Source organism: Lepidochelys kempii, chromosome 8, assembly GCF_965140285.1.
Source record: "Lepidochelys kempii isolate rLepKem1 chromosome 8, rLepKem1.hap1, whole genome shotgun sequence".
Lineage (NCBI taxonomy): Eukaryota > Metazoa > Chordata > Testudines > Cheloniidae > Lepidochelys > Lepidochelys kempii.
Window position 1 is genome coordinate 97,757,807 of NC_136387.1, and position 20,126 is coordinate 97,777,932.

The 20,126-nt window shown below is 39.6% G+C and overlaps 1 protein-coding gene across 9 annotated transcripts in view; it reads right to left on the minus strand.

Annotated features, from left to right (window-relative positions):
• The window catches only part of OSBPL9 (oxysterol binding protein like 9), a 142,037-nt gene that overhangs the window by 26,761 nt on the left and 95,150 nt on the right, over positions 1 to 20,126 (minus strand). For 8 of the 9 annotated variants that reach the window (XM_073357739.2, XM_073357732.2, XM_073357733.2 and 5 more), the window contains 3 exons: positions 15,101 to 15,139; positions 7,162 to 7,255; positions 6,299 to 6,403 (listed from right to left, as the gene is read on the minus strand). In XM_073357739.2, coding sequence (XP_073213840.1) covers positions 6,299 to 6,403; positions 7,162 to 7,255; positions 15,101 to 15,139 — 238 coding nt within the window. The remainder of the gene's footprint in view (positions 1 to 6,298; positions 6,404 to 7,161; positions 7,256 to 15,100; positions 15,140 to 20,126) is intronic. The other variant, XM_073357740.2, reaches the window with a different exon arrangement.

A 20,126-nucleotide genomic window follows, 5' to 3' on the forward strand; every position in this document is an offset into this window, starting at 1 on the left:
ATGCCTGGCGGAAGTGAAAGCACCCACTTACTTGTTATTGTACACTGTGACAACTCATAGGATCAGTGAAAAACACAGAGTAATAATCAAATATACACAAGCACCACAAAATTAATTGATACACTGACAGTGTTATAGTCCTATATTTATGCCAAGCACAACAAAATTCCTAACAGGCCCCGAAATTGTGGAGCCAGGCAGAGCACAGTACACCACAACACATTCCTGTGGGGCGCTGTTAAACAGCTCTTCCAAAGCCTCCCTGAGCCAAATATCTCTGCAATGAGTTCTTCTGATACCCCTTGTGTCAGGCCATTCAAACGCAGCAGACAGATGCTCCAACTCTGCCCTCCACGCCTGCAGCAACTTTTCCTCCTTTACTTCCCAGATATTATGCAGGACACAGCAGACAGCTCTAGCCATCGTGATATTTTTCTCACTGAGATCCAATCTTGGGAGTAACCACCACCAGTGCACCTTCAAACTTCCAAAAACACATTCAACTGTCTTTCTGCACCTGCTCGCAGTTTTCTGAACAGTCCTGTGTTCTAAAAGACGCAAGCATCATGTATCTTCCCTGATCAGCCAACACTGACGTCAGTGAAGTGTCCCCAGAGATCCACCAGCACTTGGATAACCATAGAAAAAGAGCCTTTTCTGTTAACGTTCTCTGTGGCAAGGTGGTCTGGAGCCAAAATAGAGATATGCGTGCCATCTATCACTCCACTGCAGTTCGGGAAACCCATTGCTACGAATACATCCATTATGTTCTGCACGTTGCCAAGAGTCACAGTCCTGTGTAGCAGGAGACTATTAATAGCCCTGCAAACTTGAACAACAATAGCCTCCCAGTGGATTTTTCAACTGCAAAATGGTTTCCCACTGACTGGTAGCAACCCAGCATTGCAAGTTTCCACAGTGCAATTGCTACTTGCTTCTCCACTATCACTGTAGCTCTCATTCTGGTGTCCCTGCGCTGCAGTGAGCTTGGTACACAGATCCAGAAATGTGGCCTTGTGCATTCGAAAGTTCTGCACCCACTGCTGGTCATCCCAAGTGTGAATCACAGTGCGACTCCACCAGTCAATGCTCATTTCTTGGACCCAGAAGCGGAACTCCACCATCTGCAGTTGCTCCATGAACACCACCATCATCTTGAATTGGTTCTCGCTAAGTCCCACTGCAATCTGAACTCCAGGAAATTGCCCTGCGCCACATGACAATTATTGCAGCTCTGCAAATACCAGAGGATCATGCATCCTGTGCTTGCAATGTTCATAACAATAGTGTAGAGCTGCACAGGCTCCATGTTTCTTTGAGAGATGGCAGACCGCGAGAAGTCCCATGCGGGTTTGTGGGATTTTTAAAATAGGTGTGCAAATTATGGGATAGCCATAATATTATGGGGTAGAGAAAATAGCATGATGGGAACTTAACCCCGCAGTCCAGGTCACTCATGTGACTCAAAACTTACCAAAAAGACAGTGCACTGGATAGTGGTGAGTTGCACAATGGGCTACCTACCTACGGTGCACCACCTTGTGCATAAAAACAAGCATTCCTGTCAAGCACGTGCAGTGCTGATGCAAGGGGCCAAGTATGCACCTTCACAAGCGATATACTAACTGCGGCAGCCACAGAACAATGTAATTTGTGTCAGCAAAAGTTTGTAGTGTAGATATGCCCTCAAAAATCAAAATGTGTGGTTGTTGCTGCCACACCCATTTCCTGCAGAATCTAGCAAAGCAACTGTGCTAACACCTATCTTAGTACATCTTTTACCAATCAGAATAGTAATGAAATGAGGGATGGTTGGCCTAGGTCCCTTATATATCCTATGGCCTAAATATTCAATTCTGTAAGGGGGCATGATGACCTCCTGATCTATCAATGCTTTCTAGAGTGCTCCAACTGGATGTCAGGGACTCTATATGGACCATTTGATCAAGATGGTACTGGCTTCTCTAAGAGGTCAGATCCAGTTCCATCTCCTTCCCTTAATTATGAAGTGGCTGAGCTATCAAATATATGCCACTGTTTCAGAACACTGGAGGTTAGCAAAAGATGTACCTAATATTTAAAAAAGGCTCTGAGGTGAGATCCAGGGAAATACAGACCAGCTAGCCTTACATTTGCACCTGGCATATTGATTGAAGAGATTATTAAAAATAGAACAATTGTACACCTGGAAGATCATAACAGAGTCTAACCAGCATGAAAACAGTCTCACTAATTTACTGGAACATCTCAGCAAAGTAATGCATAAAAGAGAAGTAAATCGTATAATTTATTTAGAGTTCTCAAAAACCTTTGACCTTTATCTCACAACAGGAAGGTAAGTATTCATGGGGTAAAAGGCAGCATACTCTCATGGATCAAAAACCGGTTAGAAGATAGAAAAAAAAGAAGTAGGATTAAATAGACAATTTTGACCATGGCAAAATGTTGAATCAGTTGCCTCAAGGTTCTGTTCCTAGAATCATAGAATATCAGGGTTGGAAGGGACCTCAGGAGGTCATCTAGTCCAACCCCCTGCTCAAAGCAGGACCAACACCAACTAAATCATCCCAGCCAGGGCTTTCTCAAGCCTGACCTTAAAAACCTCTTAGGAAGGAGATTCCACCACCTCCCTAGGTAACCAATTCCAGTGCTTCACCACCCTCCTAGTGAAAAAGTTCTTCCTAATATCCAACCTAAACCTCCTCCACTATAACTTGAGACCATTACTTCTTGTTCTGTCATCTGCTAACACTGGGAACAATCTAGATACATAATCTTTGGAACCCCCTTTCAGGTAGTTGAAAGCAGCTATCAAATCCTCCCTCATTCTTCTCTTCTGCAAACTAAACAATCCCAGTTCCCTCAGCCTCTCCTCATAAGTCATGCGTTCCAGCGCCCTAATCATTTTTGTTGCCCTCCGCTGGACGTTTTCCAATTTTTCTACATCCTTCTTCTAGCGTGGGGCCCAAAACTGGACACAGTACTCCAAATGAGGCCTCACCAATGCCGAACAGAGGGGAATGTTCACTGATCATTGATCTGCTGGCAATGCCCCTACTTATACAGCCCAAAATGCCATTAGCCTTCTTGGCAACAAGGGCACACTGTTGACTCATATCCAGCTTCTCGTCCACTGTAACCCGTAGGTCCTTTTCTGCAGAATTGCTGCTAGCCATTCGGCAGTCCACAGCTGTTTAGCGTATTTATTAATGATCTGGGGAGAGAGGTGAGTAGTAAGAAAGCAACATTTGCAGATGACAGTTACTTTGAGTAGTCAGGACCAATGAAGACTGCGAGGAACTACAAGACCCAGGGTGAATGGGCAACATAATGACAAATGAAATTCAGTGTCAACAAATGAAAGCAACACACACTGGAGGGAAAAATTTAAACTACTTGTACACCTTAGAAGGTTCTAAATTAATCAGGTAAATGTATCATCTCAAGAAAAGGACCCAAGAGTCAGTGTAGATAGCTTGGTAAAGACCATTACTCAATGCACAGTTATGGTCAAAAAAGTAAATAATACATTGAAGCTTGCATAAGGAATGAGATCACGAACAGTACAGAGAATATTCTAATATACTCAACTGTACAGCCTCATCTGAAATACTATTTCATCTCAAAAAGGATATTGCAAAGTAAAGGGATTTCAGAGAACGGCAACTAGAATGATCAAGGGCCTGGAAAAACTCTCATATGAAGAAAGATTGAAAAGATTGGGACTGTTTACATTATAAAAAGAGATGAATAAGAGGGGACATAAGAGTTTATAGAAGGTAGATATATAACTTTGTTCCCTCTGTCTCATAACAAGAGGCATTTAATTAAATTTAAAAGGTGGAAAATTCAAAACCAATACTTTTTATATAAAACACATAAAACTGTGGCACTCACTGCCACATTAAGTATCTGAGGCCAAAAATTTCAGATTAAAATAGAAATTGTGTATTTGTATGGATAAAGAATAATTCACAACAAAAAGTTGGCGAAGGAGGGATATCAAACCTCATACTTCAGGGTTTAAGCCAATCTCTACTGGGGATCAGGCTGAGACCTAACGTGGAGGACAGATCTGCCTACTGCTGGGTTCTAATACCTTCCTCTGAAGCAAATGGTGCTGGCCACTGATAAGAGTCTAGACTAGACTGGACTAGATAGGCATCATGTCTGATCCAACAAGGCAATTCCTATGTTATTCCCATTTTTGGGGGTCATACTGGAGACAAAAGGGAGAAGTACAAGAGGGACAAGAGAGGGAAAGGGGCGGGGGGAAGGACTGGATATTAGTCATCTTTTAAAGCTCTAAAAATAAAAAAGTTCCATTTCTCCATGAAGTCAGTGATAGCATGGACATTCACTTAACCACATACCACCATCCCAAATTTAAAAGCCTAATTAGGCATTCTTACAAGACCATAATTCCTTTTTTGAACTAAAAAGTCAACACTAGTGCAATTTTTAAAAACCCTTATGGCCAGCTGTTGGCATTGTTAATATTATAAATGTGAATTGGGCTATATTTTTAAGTGCTAGATGACTGTGGTTCTGACCCTGCCTTCAATCCTTCAGACACACAGAATAGATGGTTTTAGGTTCTTGGGAGGCTCACAATAACAGTGCTGCAAAATTCTAGAGAGATTCCTGCCTGCTGAGTTACATCAAAGGTCTAAAATAGGTCTAAAATAAAGTAATGAAGCACAACTGTTAATAAAGGCAGCACTATTTACTGAGCAGAAATACACTACTTGTCTGAAAACTGTTTTTTGACTACCACAAATGCACCACATTTTCCTTTGTGTCTAATATGCTAGATGAATGTCTTAAGTCTCAGTCTAGTAATTCAGAGTTGAAATGTTTTATACATGAAGGGGTCAGATGCCCAGTACAGAAGCAGTCCTAACCAAAAGGCAAGTTAGATTCTGAGTGCAAAACAACTAGATCACACTTCACTAATCAATGAAGACCAGGCAAACAACAACAGTGGTAAATGACAGTCCGAAGCTATGTTTGAGGCAAAATTATATTATTGTATTTGTAAAAAGAACACTATATATTTAAGATATAAACCAATGCTCACTCTTAAAGTTCTTTCAAATACTGTAGTGCTGGGCCATTAGTACTGTAATGGTTATGAAAATAGAGAAAATATTAATTCTAATGCTCCGTTAATAAAGAATTAAAAATTGTAAAGGACAACTTAAATAGTTACAACTCCAGCATTTTGTTAGTTATGAATGTTTAATTTTAGCAGCTAGAAAGCTACAATGCTCAAGAAAAACCTTGTACATTTCATGAAAAACATTGATTTAGATATCTTTCATATCATTAACACTTTAATTTTGCAAATTTATCTTTTATATACATACCTTATCCCAAAATAGTTTACAAGATTAAACAATTACACAGTTAATATCTAGCTATTATTTAAAAAGGTACAAGCACTATTTGCTGTCCTCTGACATAAAAGGAAATGGAGGAGTCCATGAGGCATAAAGACAGAGGGGCTGTCTCGGACAGCTGAAACAGCAAAAATCTCATACCAACAGTAGCAAGAATGTGGAAGGGATAGAGATAAGCAAAGGAAGGGAGTATGTAGAGGTATGGCCCCTCAAATAGAGTGGAGCAAAACTGATTTTAAACACACCCTGAAATGAATGTTGATCTCATGGAGCAATTTAAAGCTGAGGGTGATTTGAACATAATCCTTTATATATTTGAAAAGGTAGGTAGGGGTAGTAGGATTACAAAGATGTTAAAATTTGTGGGTAAGGTGAAGAGAACTTTAGAGGCCAGAGAAAAGGAAGGAAGGGAGGTGAAAGCATGTTTGAGGATTTCAGTAGAATCAAGGTAAGTGACAGCCAGGCAAATCACTACAGAGATAGACAGATCTGCATGTGCAGGAGCTATGGAATGAGAGTTCATTATAAAGTATGGCACTAGGAGCAATACAAGCAAATATAGTCTATGGGCATGTGCTGAATGGGCTCCTCTTGCGTAAGTGACACACTTAAGATAAATTCAGTTTAAATAATCCTTGAAGTTTACTTGGGTAGGACTAGCACAGGTAATTTTAAAAATTATGACCAATTGAATATCAGCAGCATTAAAATGGTAGCTAAGGTGAAAGTTCAAGATAAGGGGAAACATAGCTAGAAATGGCTTTTCTTTTATACTTACATTATACAATGTAACTTTCTACCTAAGGACTATATCAAATATAAATTCTACAAAATTCAGTTTACATTCTTAAAAAATGTAATACTTTAACATGAAAGATAGTCACACAGAACTATACCTGTACTATTTGGTGTTGGAATCTGATGGTTTCCTAGTGATGTTACTACAGGCCCAACTGCCAAGGACGAAGGTCGCTGCTCTGATTTCAACAACTGAGAAGATTCTAGAAGGTATTTCAATATGTAAAAAGAAAGCAAACACATATAAGCAGCGGACTCCTGCTTTCCTGGAAGGAAACCCCTAGTAGTTTTATAATACCTTTGATAGCCATGATCTAGACAATTGTTGCCATTCTTCAAAGAGAAATATATATTATTTCCTTCTTTGCTGTTCATCTTTTTGTATTTATTAATCCGTGAAGCTGGTTAGAAAGTCTTACTTCCCCCCAGCCATAGGAAAAAAACGTTATAATTACTGGTTTATATATTTTCATATTGTACTGTTCCTGCAATATAACATATCCAAATAGGGGACACAGTAAAGGGACTGCCATAGGGAAAAGGAGTAAAGAAAAAAGGAATATACAGAAGGAAGTTAACTCTCTAATTGATAGCTAAGTGTTCTCCGCAAACTTTTTAAAAACTGAGATGTATAGTCTCTAAAGACCCCCTTTTTTTAAAAAAAAACGAAATGAACAAAGCCAAAAATGCACATCAGTGAAAAAGACTAAAAAATGTATATTTTTGGTTAAGAGTCAAAGTGCCATAGTTACATGGACTACATAACCCAGTTCACAAGCCTGAAGATGTATGCTGATGATAGAACTCATTAAAGAATAAGCCTTCATCCTTTTTTGCAATTGTATACACTTTTCATTCATTTATAGCAAATATGCTAAAAAGAACAAGCCAGTAGCTTAAACCAGCTGAATGTAAACACTACATGAATATTTTTACTGAACCATCTGTCTGTGTACTGTACCTGGAGGTAATACAGTCTGGGTGGGCATTGTAGTGATCACTGTAGGTTCCAAAGGACTAGGCTGATATACTGCATCAACCGGGTTAATAGTACTCTGAGAAAAAGAAATAAATTAAAGCTTTTTATTTTTTAAATACAGTAAAACATGTTCCATGTATGAAGATGCCCGAATGCAAGACAGCAAAGTCCTGAGAGAGACTTGACATACAAATTGACAGTTGAAGACATGAATTATTTTGCAAGTGTAAATACTTTTTACAAAGAATGCTAAATTAAAATATTCTAAACTGAACTTGATGTAAACCTGAATTCTCCTGTAAAGAAGTCTAGTTTTCCAGCTTTAGTTTCTACAATTCCCTGCAACTCCCATTAACAGCCATTGTGTGCACAGAGGAGGAAGTGAGCCTAATTTTTCATGAAGACCATCAGATATGTAAATTATAATTTAGAAAACAAAATATTGTCCAGACTACACTAAGGAACTACATAAAACTGTAAAATCATCACCAGATTATTGGGCATACCTTTGACAAAAAGCATTTTTCATGGATTTACAGTGTTCATTTCAACACAGGCACTCTGACCCCAACCCAACTTCCATTAAAGTCAATGGGAATCTGTTGACTTCAGTAGATACTGGATCAGGTCCTAGCAGAACAAGCATCTCAGAAACATACAATGCAAGGGCCTTTGAGCCAAACAACTTGTATGATTGTTCCTCACTTCACTGTTCTTGTATTTTGTTATATAATATACCTATGGCTCCCTGCCTCTTTATATGCAAATGTCTTGGACTGCTATATTTAGGCTTGGAAGGATTGGCTTTTTATCGGTAAATATCAGTAAACATCAATCTCGTACACACAAACCAATGAAAAAATATTTCTATCGATAATAACTGAAATTTAAAAGATAGAAAAAGAAAAATGCTGCTTGAGAACTTAGTAGAGTCAAAATCCAGTGATTTAGACTTTTGAATTAGGATGGTTACAAATGGACCAGTTAATGAATAGTAAAAATAGGTTTGGTTTTCCATATCTAAGGATATTTACTTTGTGTATTTTGACATGTGATATTGACAATTTGTGTTTTAGCAGTTTAAAAAGCTTTACCTTTTTGAATTTTAATGTCTACTGTCAAATATTTATCTGACAATTTCCTGCAACTGAAAACCCTTTTTAATCTAATTAAATTTTCAAAGAATACTTAAACTTTGATATCCTCAAAATTATATATATATATATATATATATATATGAAAATTGGATTCTGCCAAGCCTAGCTATATTCGTTTTTGTTATTAACTAGGTATGTAAAGGTAGATCCTGTCCCTACCCCAAATATTTTGCTATTTAAGGTCTTGCAGATTTTATACCCACAAACTCTGCATGGATGTGCTAGAAAATCCTGATGCCAGACTGGGGTCTAACTAAACAAGGACTAGGGACAGGAGCCAACATGAGATTTCATCCGTTACTATTTTTCTTGCTTATACATGTTTTTCATCCTTTCACCTTTATTAATTCTCTCTCTCTCTCTTTTAAAAATCTACACTGCTTACTTTCTCTCACTTGAGTCCAGATTTACTTTTAACCCTGCGCTATTTTCAGACCATTTTCTTGGCCCTTAGTGGTGTGTGTTGTGGTGGTTGTGTTTTGTTTTTACAAATGCCCTATTTAAAAAGAAAGATGTTAAAAAAATAAACCACTGCCTATGCTCATTGCATTTTTTGATGCAGGCTAAATGTAGTAATGGCCTCCCTCTCTTCCCTTTTCCTTATCTAGTGATAAAGAGTTCGAGGAGTATTAGTTATGTTAGGTGGCAGTGGACTACTGAAAATATGAAAGTTATTCATATTGAGTTATTTGACTGGCTCAGACTGAAGCTGCTCTCCTCCTTCTAATGTTGAGAAATCTGCAGCTTCTTTAGGTTCTGAGAAATTGCTTCTCTAATGCTAATGTAACACAGAATCAGTTTATATGTGGTAGTTAAGAATCCACTGCTACTTTTGTTTACTCAGCTCCCTCTTTGCATTAGGGACACAAAACTATCATTCCTTGAACAGTTTTAAAAATTAATATAACAAGACCTTCTGGGTATGTTTACGCTGCAATTAGACATCCGCAACTGGCTTGTGCCAGCTGACTCGGGCTTGTGGGGCTTGAGCTGCGGTCTATTTAACTGCATGTAGACATTCCAGCTCGGGCTGCAGCCTGAGGTCTGGGACCCTCCCACCTCGCAAGATCCTAGAGCCTGGGCTCAAACTCAAGCCCAGATGTCTACACTGAAATTAAACAGACCCACAGCACAGACATACCCTCTGTGTACATAGGAGCTCACTGGCAATGCATTTGGCTGTAATGTGGGAGAACAAAAAGCAAGCATCTAGTTTTCAACACTTTTTCATCTTTCCTCTTCCTCTCATTCAACTAACTTTCCAATTTCTATATGGAAATCAGTAGCGTCAATAACACACTTTTCTCCCCTTTCAAACAGGCTAAATCTAAATTCAAACCTCATGTTAGATAGAACCTTTAAGAAGCTGTAGCACTAAAGTAGAAAATTTAACCCAGTATCTCCAGTGTATTTCCTAACTATGAAAAAACTACTGAACATTATCAGTAGCAAATTTTTCAAGTGAATATTTTGACTGTCACAAAGACTCCCCACCCCAAGTAATAAATTAACTATTTCCAGGACTGAACACCTGTAAATTTTCATTAATTATTCTGCTCTCCCCCAAGAAATCGTATCACAGCACTGAGTATTTGACAGCTCAGCAACAAACACGGCCCACCGGATTGGAATTTTTATATTAACACACAAAATTTCCATATAGGCTGACAACTGGGTCACATGCCAGCCCCATCTGTTTTTAAACAAGTAAGATATTAAAGCTCAATAACCAAGGTTTGTAACAGAAAGCCTTAATCTGAGCAAAAAAGGTACTACTGCACCACTATAATGCAAAAGTTGTTCTCAATAAAAGTCTTAGTGTTCATGAGACAATGCTTTATGTAGATATTGCTAAAAAACTACCACAACTCGGCAGAAGATAGAAGCTTTCAAAATGAATGATAAAAAAGTGCACTGACAGTTTGTGTTAGGCTTTGGTGGAATACCCATTACTGAAGCCATTTATGTAGAGTTAAATAAATTTCTGAAATTACATTAGGCTGAAAGTTCCTTTTCAACAGGTCACACCAGTTGCACATATGATTAAATGCAGAAGTATTATCAGTAATATATTTGTATATTATACACATATTTTAAAGAATCAGAAGTATTTTTACCACGGAATGTTCCAAACAGAAAACTAAATTCAGCCTATAACCAGTGATTTTTAACTTCTCAATCTGAGTTACTCATTCTGAATTTCTACTGTTTCACATAGTTGTTTAAAAGTTTGAGATCTTATGTTGGTCTCCATCAAAGATAATCGACATACAATTAAATTCCATCGTGTGTGTTATTTCAGGCACACTTAAATCTACTCCTCTACCATAGTTACTGGCTCTCTGAAATACTGCTCCACCCAGTGTTCACAGAGAGGAAGGTACAGTGAAACTCATGACGAAATTGCATGATATGCCACATCTGCCATTAATTAAATATTTGCTTAATCCACTATGTGGTCATCTTCCCTCACATTGCCTGTAGTGGATAAATTTACCAGGTGAGGGATTCACAGTACAGGACGCGTGGTGAGCTTCATGGTCTGCAGAGAAAGTGATGAATAATTACCTTGTCTCAGACCCCACTCAACGTCAACCCCGGTTTGATTTACTGCGAAGGCAATGGAACTTTCTGAACTGGTTTCGTACCAGATGTGGAATTTGTCCTACAGCATAATTTCGGTGACGTTTTAGAAACAATCCACTATGTTGATGTGGCCAGCCACATATCATGACACACATTACTCCTGGTGGAATTCTGAATCAGAAAATTAAAAATTCTCACCCAAAAATAAAAAATTCTGCAGACAATATTTTAAAATTCTGCAAAATTCTGTACATTTTATTTGTCAAAACAACAAAATAACACAACATCAGTTTCAATTATTTTGGTAATTTATTTCAAAATACCTGTCACTAAGTATGTCTGCAACAATACAGGCAAAAAAAAAAATAGATTCAGGAAATGTTGTTGGGTGCGGGTGGGAGAAGTATGGAACAAGTTGGTTTTTGTGTTTTGGGGTTTTTTTTCGGGAGTGGGGAGGAGAGAATGTTAGGGAGTTGGGGAGCTTCCCCCATGCACACCCTGGCTGACCCCAAGCCTCCCCCATTCAGTCAGGCACATCTGCTCCCTCTTCCCCATATGTCCCTGCAGCCCCCTACCCTGTCTCCATGTGGCCCTGCAGCCCCCTACGCTGTCTCCATGTGGCCCTGCAGCCCCCTACCCTGTCTCCATGTGGCCCTGCAGCCCCCTACCCTGTCTCCATGTGGCCCTGCAGCATCCCTCCCGTTCAGCCTCTGGCTCAATGCTGTTACTCCACTAGCTCCTGAGCCCGCGCCCCAGTCTGTCCCACACACTAGCCCTTCTGAATCCCAGTTTGTGATGCCCCCTCCCCCCCGCAGCCCTGTGTGCCCCACCTCTGTCTGTCCTAACCTGGCTCCACAGGCAGGGTGCTGTAATGAATGCAGCCAACTGCTGGCTGTTCTAGCGCCACAGTGGCCGCTGGTGGGTGAAAGGCAGAAGTGAAGCACTTCTTGGGTAGAATGTATTTTCTGCAGAAAAGAAATTCTGCACCAAACATGAACTCTGTGCATGTGCAGTGGTGCACAATCCCCCCAGGACTAACATATTGTTGAGGACTGTAAAATGACTGAAATTCCTGGAGTCTTTGTGCCTTGAACATCACTGATTAGAACACTGTGACTTAGCTTGACCAGATTGCATATGCCAAATAATAATACATCCCAGTTCTCTGTGGACCAGAATAGTACCTGGAATAAAAGGAGGTCCCAACGACTATTAACAAGCTAAATTAACTGACACTAACTATCCCAACTACAATACTAAACTGAGGAGAACTGGCATATGCTACACACCCTATCAGGCTGAAGCTGGCTGAGAAGGAACTGAGGGCAGTTCGGCAGCACAGCCCTATTTGTCCTTACAATGGGGCAAAAGAATGTGTAAGGAAACATGCATGGACTGAACGAGGACTGTTACCAAGAACCTCCAATCCAAGTGGAGAACCCATAGGCACACTACTCGAAGACCTATTACATGGTGTAGGTCTGCAAACAAGCAATTTAAATATTTATCCCAAAGAGTATAACAAATTGAGAAACCAAGCAATTTAAAAATGTCATTTTTCATTATTTCCCTGCCTATCCATTATTGTAAGCAAAAATACCAGATGATAGCGCATCACCAGTGTTCTACATTCTATAATAAATAAATGAAACAGAATGGCTCCGCATTTGATTCTGTATCCTCTTCAAAGTGCTGACCATAATCTTTAAGGTATTTCATGGGACAGGCTTAGCTTTGAGTCTGCCTCTACATTCACAAACGCTATCGTTGATGGTACAGTGGGTGAAACTTCCAGTTGGCAGAGACAGTGTTTTTGGGTGTTCAACTCCTTACCACAAAAGTGATCAGAATGAGCCAAAAACCTGACCATTTCCAGAGCACAATTTAAAACCTACTGCCGGTGTTTTTTACTGAGTCAGGGAAAGGCTCCAGCAGTGGGGACCCAGGAGGACACTAAATTGCTAAAAACAGTAATGTAGATGTGAGAGGCGCTGCTTGGACATGCAGAGAGCCATGTAGAGTATTTAAGATTCTGGCATGTCTTTACTTGCCTAAGCAGTAGCTCACCATCTACACTACTATTTATATCTGTGCTAGGGAGGCATACAATCTATGTACCCTACACACCGCCATAAGTGTAGACCTAGCCTTAGGGTGAAAGCCTGCTCTCACTAAAGTCAATGGGAGTTTTGCCATTGACTTCAATGGTGTCAGAATTTCACCCTCAGTGTTCAACAAGGTGTTTGTTAACACATTTTCTAGTTTAAACTGCCCACACATAATTGGGACAGCTATTACTACCACCTCAGACTACAAAGAAGTTGTTGATGCCCCTACACTATACCTATGTTGGAGATTTTAGCCAGTGGAAATGCTTACAGACCCAGGGTCCACATCTCCAAACCCTCGCAAGTACTGCAAAGAGTACTGCTATACGATATTGCTGCATGTCCTGTCTCCTCCACCCCATATAGCAGAACCGTTCTGCTACATTTAGAGCAATATCCCTCCCATGGAGATAGGAAAGAATTTCCTAAGCATATGTACATATTTAATGTTATGCCATATTTACAACAAGCATTAAACAAAGTCTGCATTTACACTCTCGCTGCAAAGTTCAAATAGACACTTGTCCATGTAAGAAAAACATTATACAACTGACACACTTTTAGCACACAAAAAACTGAGTGAGCATAAAAGCTGGTCTACCCTCTCACCCCCAGGTCTCTCCACATTGGAGAGGAAGTGTGAGCAAGCCTGCTTTGCTATCATGCCTGACCTGTAGAGGGGAGCCTCAAGCTCCTGTGCAATCAATTCGGCACCTTTTGCTAGCACTAAATTCTCAAAGTTTAAAGGAAAAACTAATTTCACCTTCAGATCTAGATCTTCATGATAAACATTTGCTTTCACAATTAGAATAACTCATTTTGTTGGACTGCAGCTGCTCTTCATTGTCATGAGATCAAGTCCCAAAAAAGGTTCAAAGTTCTGATGAGCTCATATATAAACACATTTCCAGATCTCAAGCATGTTAACAAGGGTGGGTCTCTACAGTTTTTGAAAGTGCTACAATAGAAGAAGAAAAATATATAACTGTATAAGTTCTACAGCTTGTGTTGATGTCTACTTGAGAGATTGCCTCGCCCCATGACATGTCTACCATGGCAGATGAGGTGTTCATTGTGAGGGTCCCTTGGCTCTGTAATTCACTTCCCACTTTGGCTTGAAATAGCCTGAGTTTTTAAGCCATCAGGACACACTACAAAAGCCATCAATTTGATAAGGCTTTTGGGGATGGCTGAAGGGAGGGACTCTAGGTGGAGTGGAATGATGTATACTTTGCTACTTACTTAAGACTGGTATGCTAAATTTTTCTTGTTGAATTATGCTGTTCAGCGACATTCCTATTGCTTGGAAGCATAACTTTTGTCAACTCAAGCTTGTGCACATAATTTTTACATGTTGAACAGAAATATACATTATATCAAGAGTAGAATCCATGGAAGGAACAGATTAAGGGATCAGAAATTACACTGTAGATTGTAACGAAAAGAATATCCAGTTTTTAGGAAATTAAGTTCTAGAGCAATCAGTTCCCTATCAACACAGATGTGATTCATACTCAAACAATGACAAACACAGAAAGAGGAAATAGAAGTCATGAAGGACTGAAAACAAAGATAAACGGGCAAAGTTATATTAAAAATGAGATGACTGAAGCAGACTTAATAACAAAATCTTTTTTTCATTTCTGTGTGTCAGATGCAAAATACCATATTGAAAACACCATCCCCTTATAGCATGTGGACAACAAAATATACTCTATTTATAAAGTATGTCAGATTCAACATAATACGCTTATTTTTATCCCAACCATTTCCCCTTACATCTGGTTCACATGCAGATTTTAATTTGTTTAATTAAGTTTAAATAAACAAGGATACATTCACAATACGGCCACTTAAAAAGGTAAGTAGAAAACCTGGAAAATATTTTTCCTAATGGTAATGATGGATGGCCAACTGCAGAAGCTAAAGTTTCAACAGATAAAAAAACAAGGTAACTGAAGCAGTGAATAAGAGAAAGAAGGAAGTTTGTTGTAAATGAGTGGAAATTCAGGTCTCTGTTCACATGTTCTGCAGAAATAAAGGGAGATAAAAGATTAGATTTAAACTTACTATAAGTCCATCTGCGTGCTTCTCCTCATTACTTTGGTCCTTAAGGAAAAATGTTAAAAATATTAACACATCAATCTTTTATATTTAATCAGTTATGTATTGTGACAATTATACATACTGTATGTTTCTCTTAGGGATGGTTCAACTTGTTTTTAAAAACCTGAAGTGACTTTTGAAATTAGGACTTAAAAGCGTTTGAAAATCTTACCTATCACAACTACAATACATCATAGTTGTTGCCAGCAGGCTTTTAGCATGGCTTCCCTTACTAGTGCAGGTGAAACTTTTTGCCCAGGTCTATAATATAAAGATGAGTCTCGGGGAAAAAAAAAAAAATCCTGTCCTCACAATCAGGGGAATCACACTAGCAACAGGCACACACACACCATTTTAGCTTGCAGTTCTGCTCCCTATGTGGGTAGGGTTTACCAAAATTATCTAGCAACAAGTATTGTAATATCAGCCAGCACAAGCAGCTAAATTTAGTTTTAACTTTTTAATGTATTGTAAGTCATAGTTTTATTTAGTATAAACCTAAAAAGGCATTTGCAGAATATTAAGTAATAGGGTGCCTTGATTTCAATATCTGACAGTTGGCAATCTCTTACATACTGTTTTTACATACTTAATGATAAGATACTAAGGGCCATGAGTTTCCATTGGTTTTAATTTAAAAAGAAAACAAAAACAAAGAAAAACCAAACCTCAGGCACTTAATATGACCCATTCCTTTGACACAAGAGATTGTTCAGTTTGCTGTTGCCATCTCTTAACATTACGTTTATAATGTTCCCCTCTATTCGACATTGGTGAGGCCTCAACTGGAGTACTGTGTCCAGTTTTGGGCCCCACACTACAAGAAGGATGTGGAAAAATTGGAAAGAGTCCAGCGGAGGGCAACAAAAATGATTAGGGGACTGGAACACATGACTTATGAGGAGAGGCTGAGGGAACTGGGGATGTTCAGCCTACGGAAGAGAAGAATGAGGGAGGATTTGATAGCTGCTTTCAACTACCTGAAAGGGGGTTCCAAAGAGGATGGCTCTAGACTGTTCTCAATGGTAGCAGATGACAGAACAAGGAGTAATGGTCTCAAGTTGCAGTCGGGGAGATTTAGGTTGGATATTAGGAAAAACTTTTTCACTAGGAGGGTGGTGAAACACTGGAATGCGTTACCTAGGGAGGTGGTGGAATCTCTGTCCTTAGAAGTTTTTAAGGTCAGGCTTGACAAATCCCTGGCTGGGATGATTTAATTGGGGATCAGTCCTGCTTTGAGCAGGGGGTTGGACTAGATGACCTCCTGAGGTCCCTTCCAACCCTGATATTCTAGGATTCTAAAGAAGTAAAATACATAGAATAACCTATACCTCAATAAAACAGCATAGCCAATACCATTAAATGGAGGGGAAAAGATTCTACGAGGCTCGACAGAAGACATTTTGACCAAAAAAAAGCGGGGGTGGGGAAATACAGAAAAAACAAATAAACCTTGTGCAGTAACTGCAGTTCTTCGAGATGTGTCCCCCTGTCAATGTTTCACTTTTTACATGCATGTGCCCTTGTGCCTTTGATTGGAGATTTTTCGTAGCAGTGCCCATTCTGCCCGCACATGCGCCCTACACATCTTCATGCCCTGTTCTGAGGTTATATCAGCCTGGGTGGGCAAGCCACCCTCCGTTCCTTCTCTACAGCAAAGTCCACAGAGGCAGCTCCAAAGCACAGGAGAGGAGGGCGGGTAGTGCAGCACCCACAGGGATACATATCTCTAAGAATTCCAGTTACTGGGCAAGGTGAGTAACCTCTCTTCCTTCAAGTAGTGTCCTTGTGGGTGCTCCACTTTAGGTGATTCCCTAGCAGTAATACTTGAAAGAGGTAGAAGTTTTGGAAGAGTCCATCACTGAAGAAAGAAATGCAATGCCTACTGCCACATCTGATCTTACAGCATGAATTAGGGCACAGCAGTCAGAAAAAGTGTGCACAGAGAATCATGTTACAACCCTGCAGGTTTCAGCAACAGTAATATCTGAGCAGAGCTATCAAAATAGACTAGTAATGTGCAGTCAATCTTAAGGGAGGTGTAACCTCAGTGAAACCATAACATAACAGGCAATAATACATTCAGAGATCCATTGAAGAAGTCTCTGAGTGGAGACAGGCGCTCCCTTGTACATAACTGCAATAGAAACAAGGAGACTAGGGGCCCAGTAAAAGGCTAACACCCTCTTAACATCTAGTCCAGGGGTAGACAACCTCTGGCATGCATGCCAAAAGTGGCACATGAGCTGATTTTCAGTGGCACTCACACTGCCCGGGTCCTGGCCACCGGTTCGGGAGGCTCTGCATTTTAATTTAATTTTAAATGAAGCTTCTTAACATTTAAAAACCTTATTTACTTTACCTACAAACAATAGTTTAGTTATATATTATAGACTTATAGAAAGTGACCTTCTAAAAATGTTGAAATGTATTACTGGCATGCAAAACCTTAAATTAGAATGAATAAATGAAGACTCGGCACACCACTTCTGAAAGGTTGCCGACCCCGATCTAGTCTATGAAAAGCAGACTCTTGAGCAGACATGCGGCTTAGGAAAAAACCTCGAAGGCGAGTAGTTTGTTTGATATGATTCAGAGGACATCTTACGTAAGAACTTTGGATGAGGTCATAAAGACCTTCGTGGATAACAAAGTAAAGAGAGGATCTGCCACTAAGCCCTCATCTCTCCAACCCTTTGAGTAGAAGTGATAGTCACCAAGAAGGCAGCCTTCATAGATATATACAAGTTGAGAAGTAACTGAGGGTCGTTCGCCCATGCAGCCCTATATAGCCTTGGCACAGGCCACAAGGATGTGTAGGGCGCAGGTTGGGGCAGAACAGGCACTGCTACCAAAAAATCTGCAATCAAAGGCACAGGGGCACATGCGTACCTGAAGTGCAGCACCCACACCGACACTACTAGCAGAAAAAGTCTAAGTTTCTAGCTACTGAGAGCGGGTATGCTTAGTTAATAAAAGCATAATATCTGCTTTCCACATACAAGTGTAGTTATATTACATATTATTGCTAGAACACAAGTTATGTAGATCCATTACACGTGCAAGAAAAAGTGGGGCAATTTCAGTCTTTATTTATACAGAGGGCTCTTCAATCTAGCAGAGAAAGGTATAACATGATCCAGTGGCTGGAAGTTGAAGATAGACAAATTCAGATTAAAATAAGGTGTAAATATTTTTTTTTTTTTTTAGAGTAAGAGTAATTAACCACTGGAACAATTTACAGGGAGTCATGGTGGATTCTCCATCACTGGCAATTTCTAAATCAAGATTGGATTTTTTCTAAAAGATCTGCTCTAGGAATTATTTTGGAGAAATTCTATGGTCTGTGCTATACAGGAAGTCAGAGAAGGTAACAGGGCTCCTTTCTGGCCTTGGCCCATGAATCTACAAAAAGAAATTAGCCAGATTTTGCCTCTGTGGCTTTGGAAAGAGAATAATGCTGGAATCTCAAATATTTATAGAATAGAGAACTAAATGGAAGCATAATAGTGACATCAATAAGCAGTTTCAGGGCTACCAGTTCAGACACAAGACAATAAACTGTCTTTAAGTAAAGGATAAGAACATGAGAATGACCATACTGGGTCAAACCAATGCTCCATCTAGTTCAGTAACCTGTCTCTCAACAGCAGCCAATGCCAGATGCTTCAGAGGGAATGAACAGAAAATGGCAATTATTGAATGATCCATCCCGTCATCCAATCCCATCTTCTGGCAGGTAGAGGTTTTGGGACACCGGGAGGATGGGGTCGTGTCCCGGACCTCTTGGTTAATAGCCATTAATGGACCTAGCCTCAATATGCAATGCAATGCAGTTGTACAAAAATCCAAGTGCCATGAACAGGACTAATTGCTAACGTTTGCATCAGAAATTAAACCAATTCAAGAGAAGATCTATGTAGCTTTCTAAAGGATTCAGAAGTACTGTGCAGCCACAAACTATATGTACACGTGAAGGGCGTTTAAGATGGCGGAGGCAGGAATTAAAACGGTGAGGGAGGACTTGTAGGGAATATGATATTTTCTCTATGTTCAATTAACTTTTCCCAGTTTGTGTATAAACCGAACATTAAAACAAAAAACTTATCTCTGAATTATTTACAGAAGTCCTAAATGAGTATAAAAAAAGAGTACATGCTGGCAAAACTCAAAATCTACAGTAATTCTCTTATTTTTTTAAATGAGCAACCAGCTAGTTACCGGTGCTAAAGGAAGGACTTGAGGGAACACTGGTCCAATTCAGTAAAGGCAAATACTACATTTGTAAGCTCACTGGGGCACAAACTGTGTAGAACTCTACACCTGTACGGCACTTAGAACAACAGAGCCCCAATCACCATGAGGGTGCTGCTACTTCAGGCTTTTCCACTTACTAAAACTCAAACGTTTGTATCGGTATCAGTTGAAGATTATAGGCCACATCTGTCCTCCTTCCCCATAACCCACCCTGGTCATGAGAGAGATCTGGAAATTTTATATTTAACAGGGACAAAGAGCCAACTCAGTCAAGTTGTGACAGACCTTGAAGAAGATTAGGTTTCAATGCCTCCTAGGGAGAATCTGCATTAGGAAACGTTGCCCATTTTAGCAACTACAGTGCAGCTGCACTTGTGCTATTTACAGTGAAAATTATAGCATAAGCCAGGCATAGACGTTCATCACAATGTCAGCTAACTCTGAACAGGATTCGTTGACATGGGGCTAAATATGCCCGTGCACGCTCTCCACTCGACCTTACACCATTGGCAGCAATGGTACAGCTACACAGGGATGAAAACCAGGTACAAAATTTTGTATGTACTGAACCTATGTGACAATAGCAAACTACCTTAAATTATGCTTTAACAATTTTAGCACACAGTATTTAGTTTTGAAACTAAAGACCAGAAGGGGACATAAAATACTGTTTCTCCAACAGATACCTTAACACTAAAAGCTTACATTTCTTCATAAGGAAACTGGCAAGTCA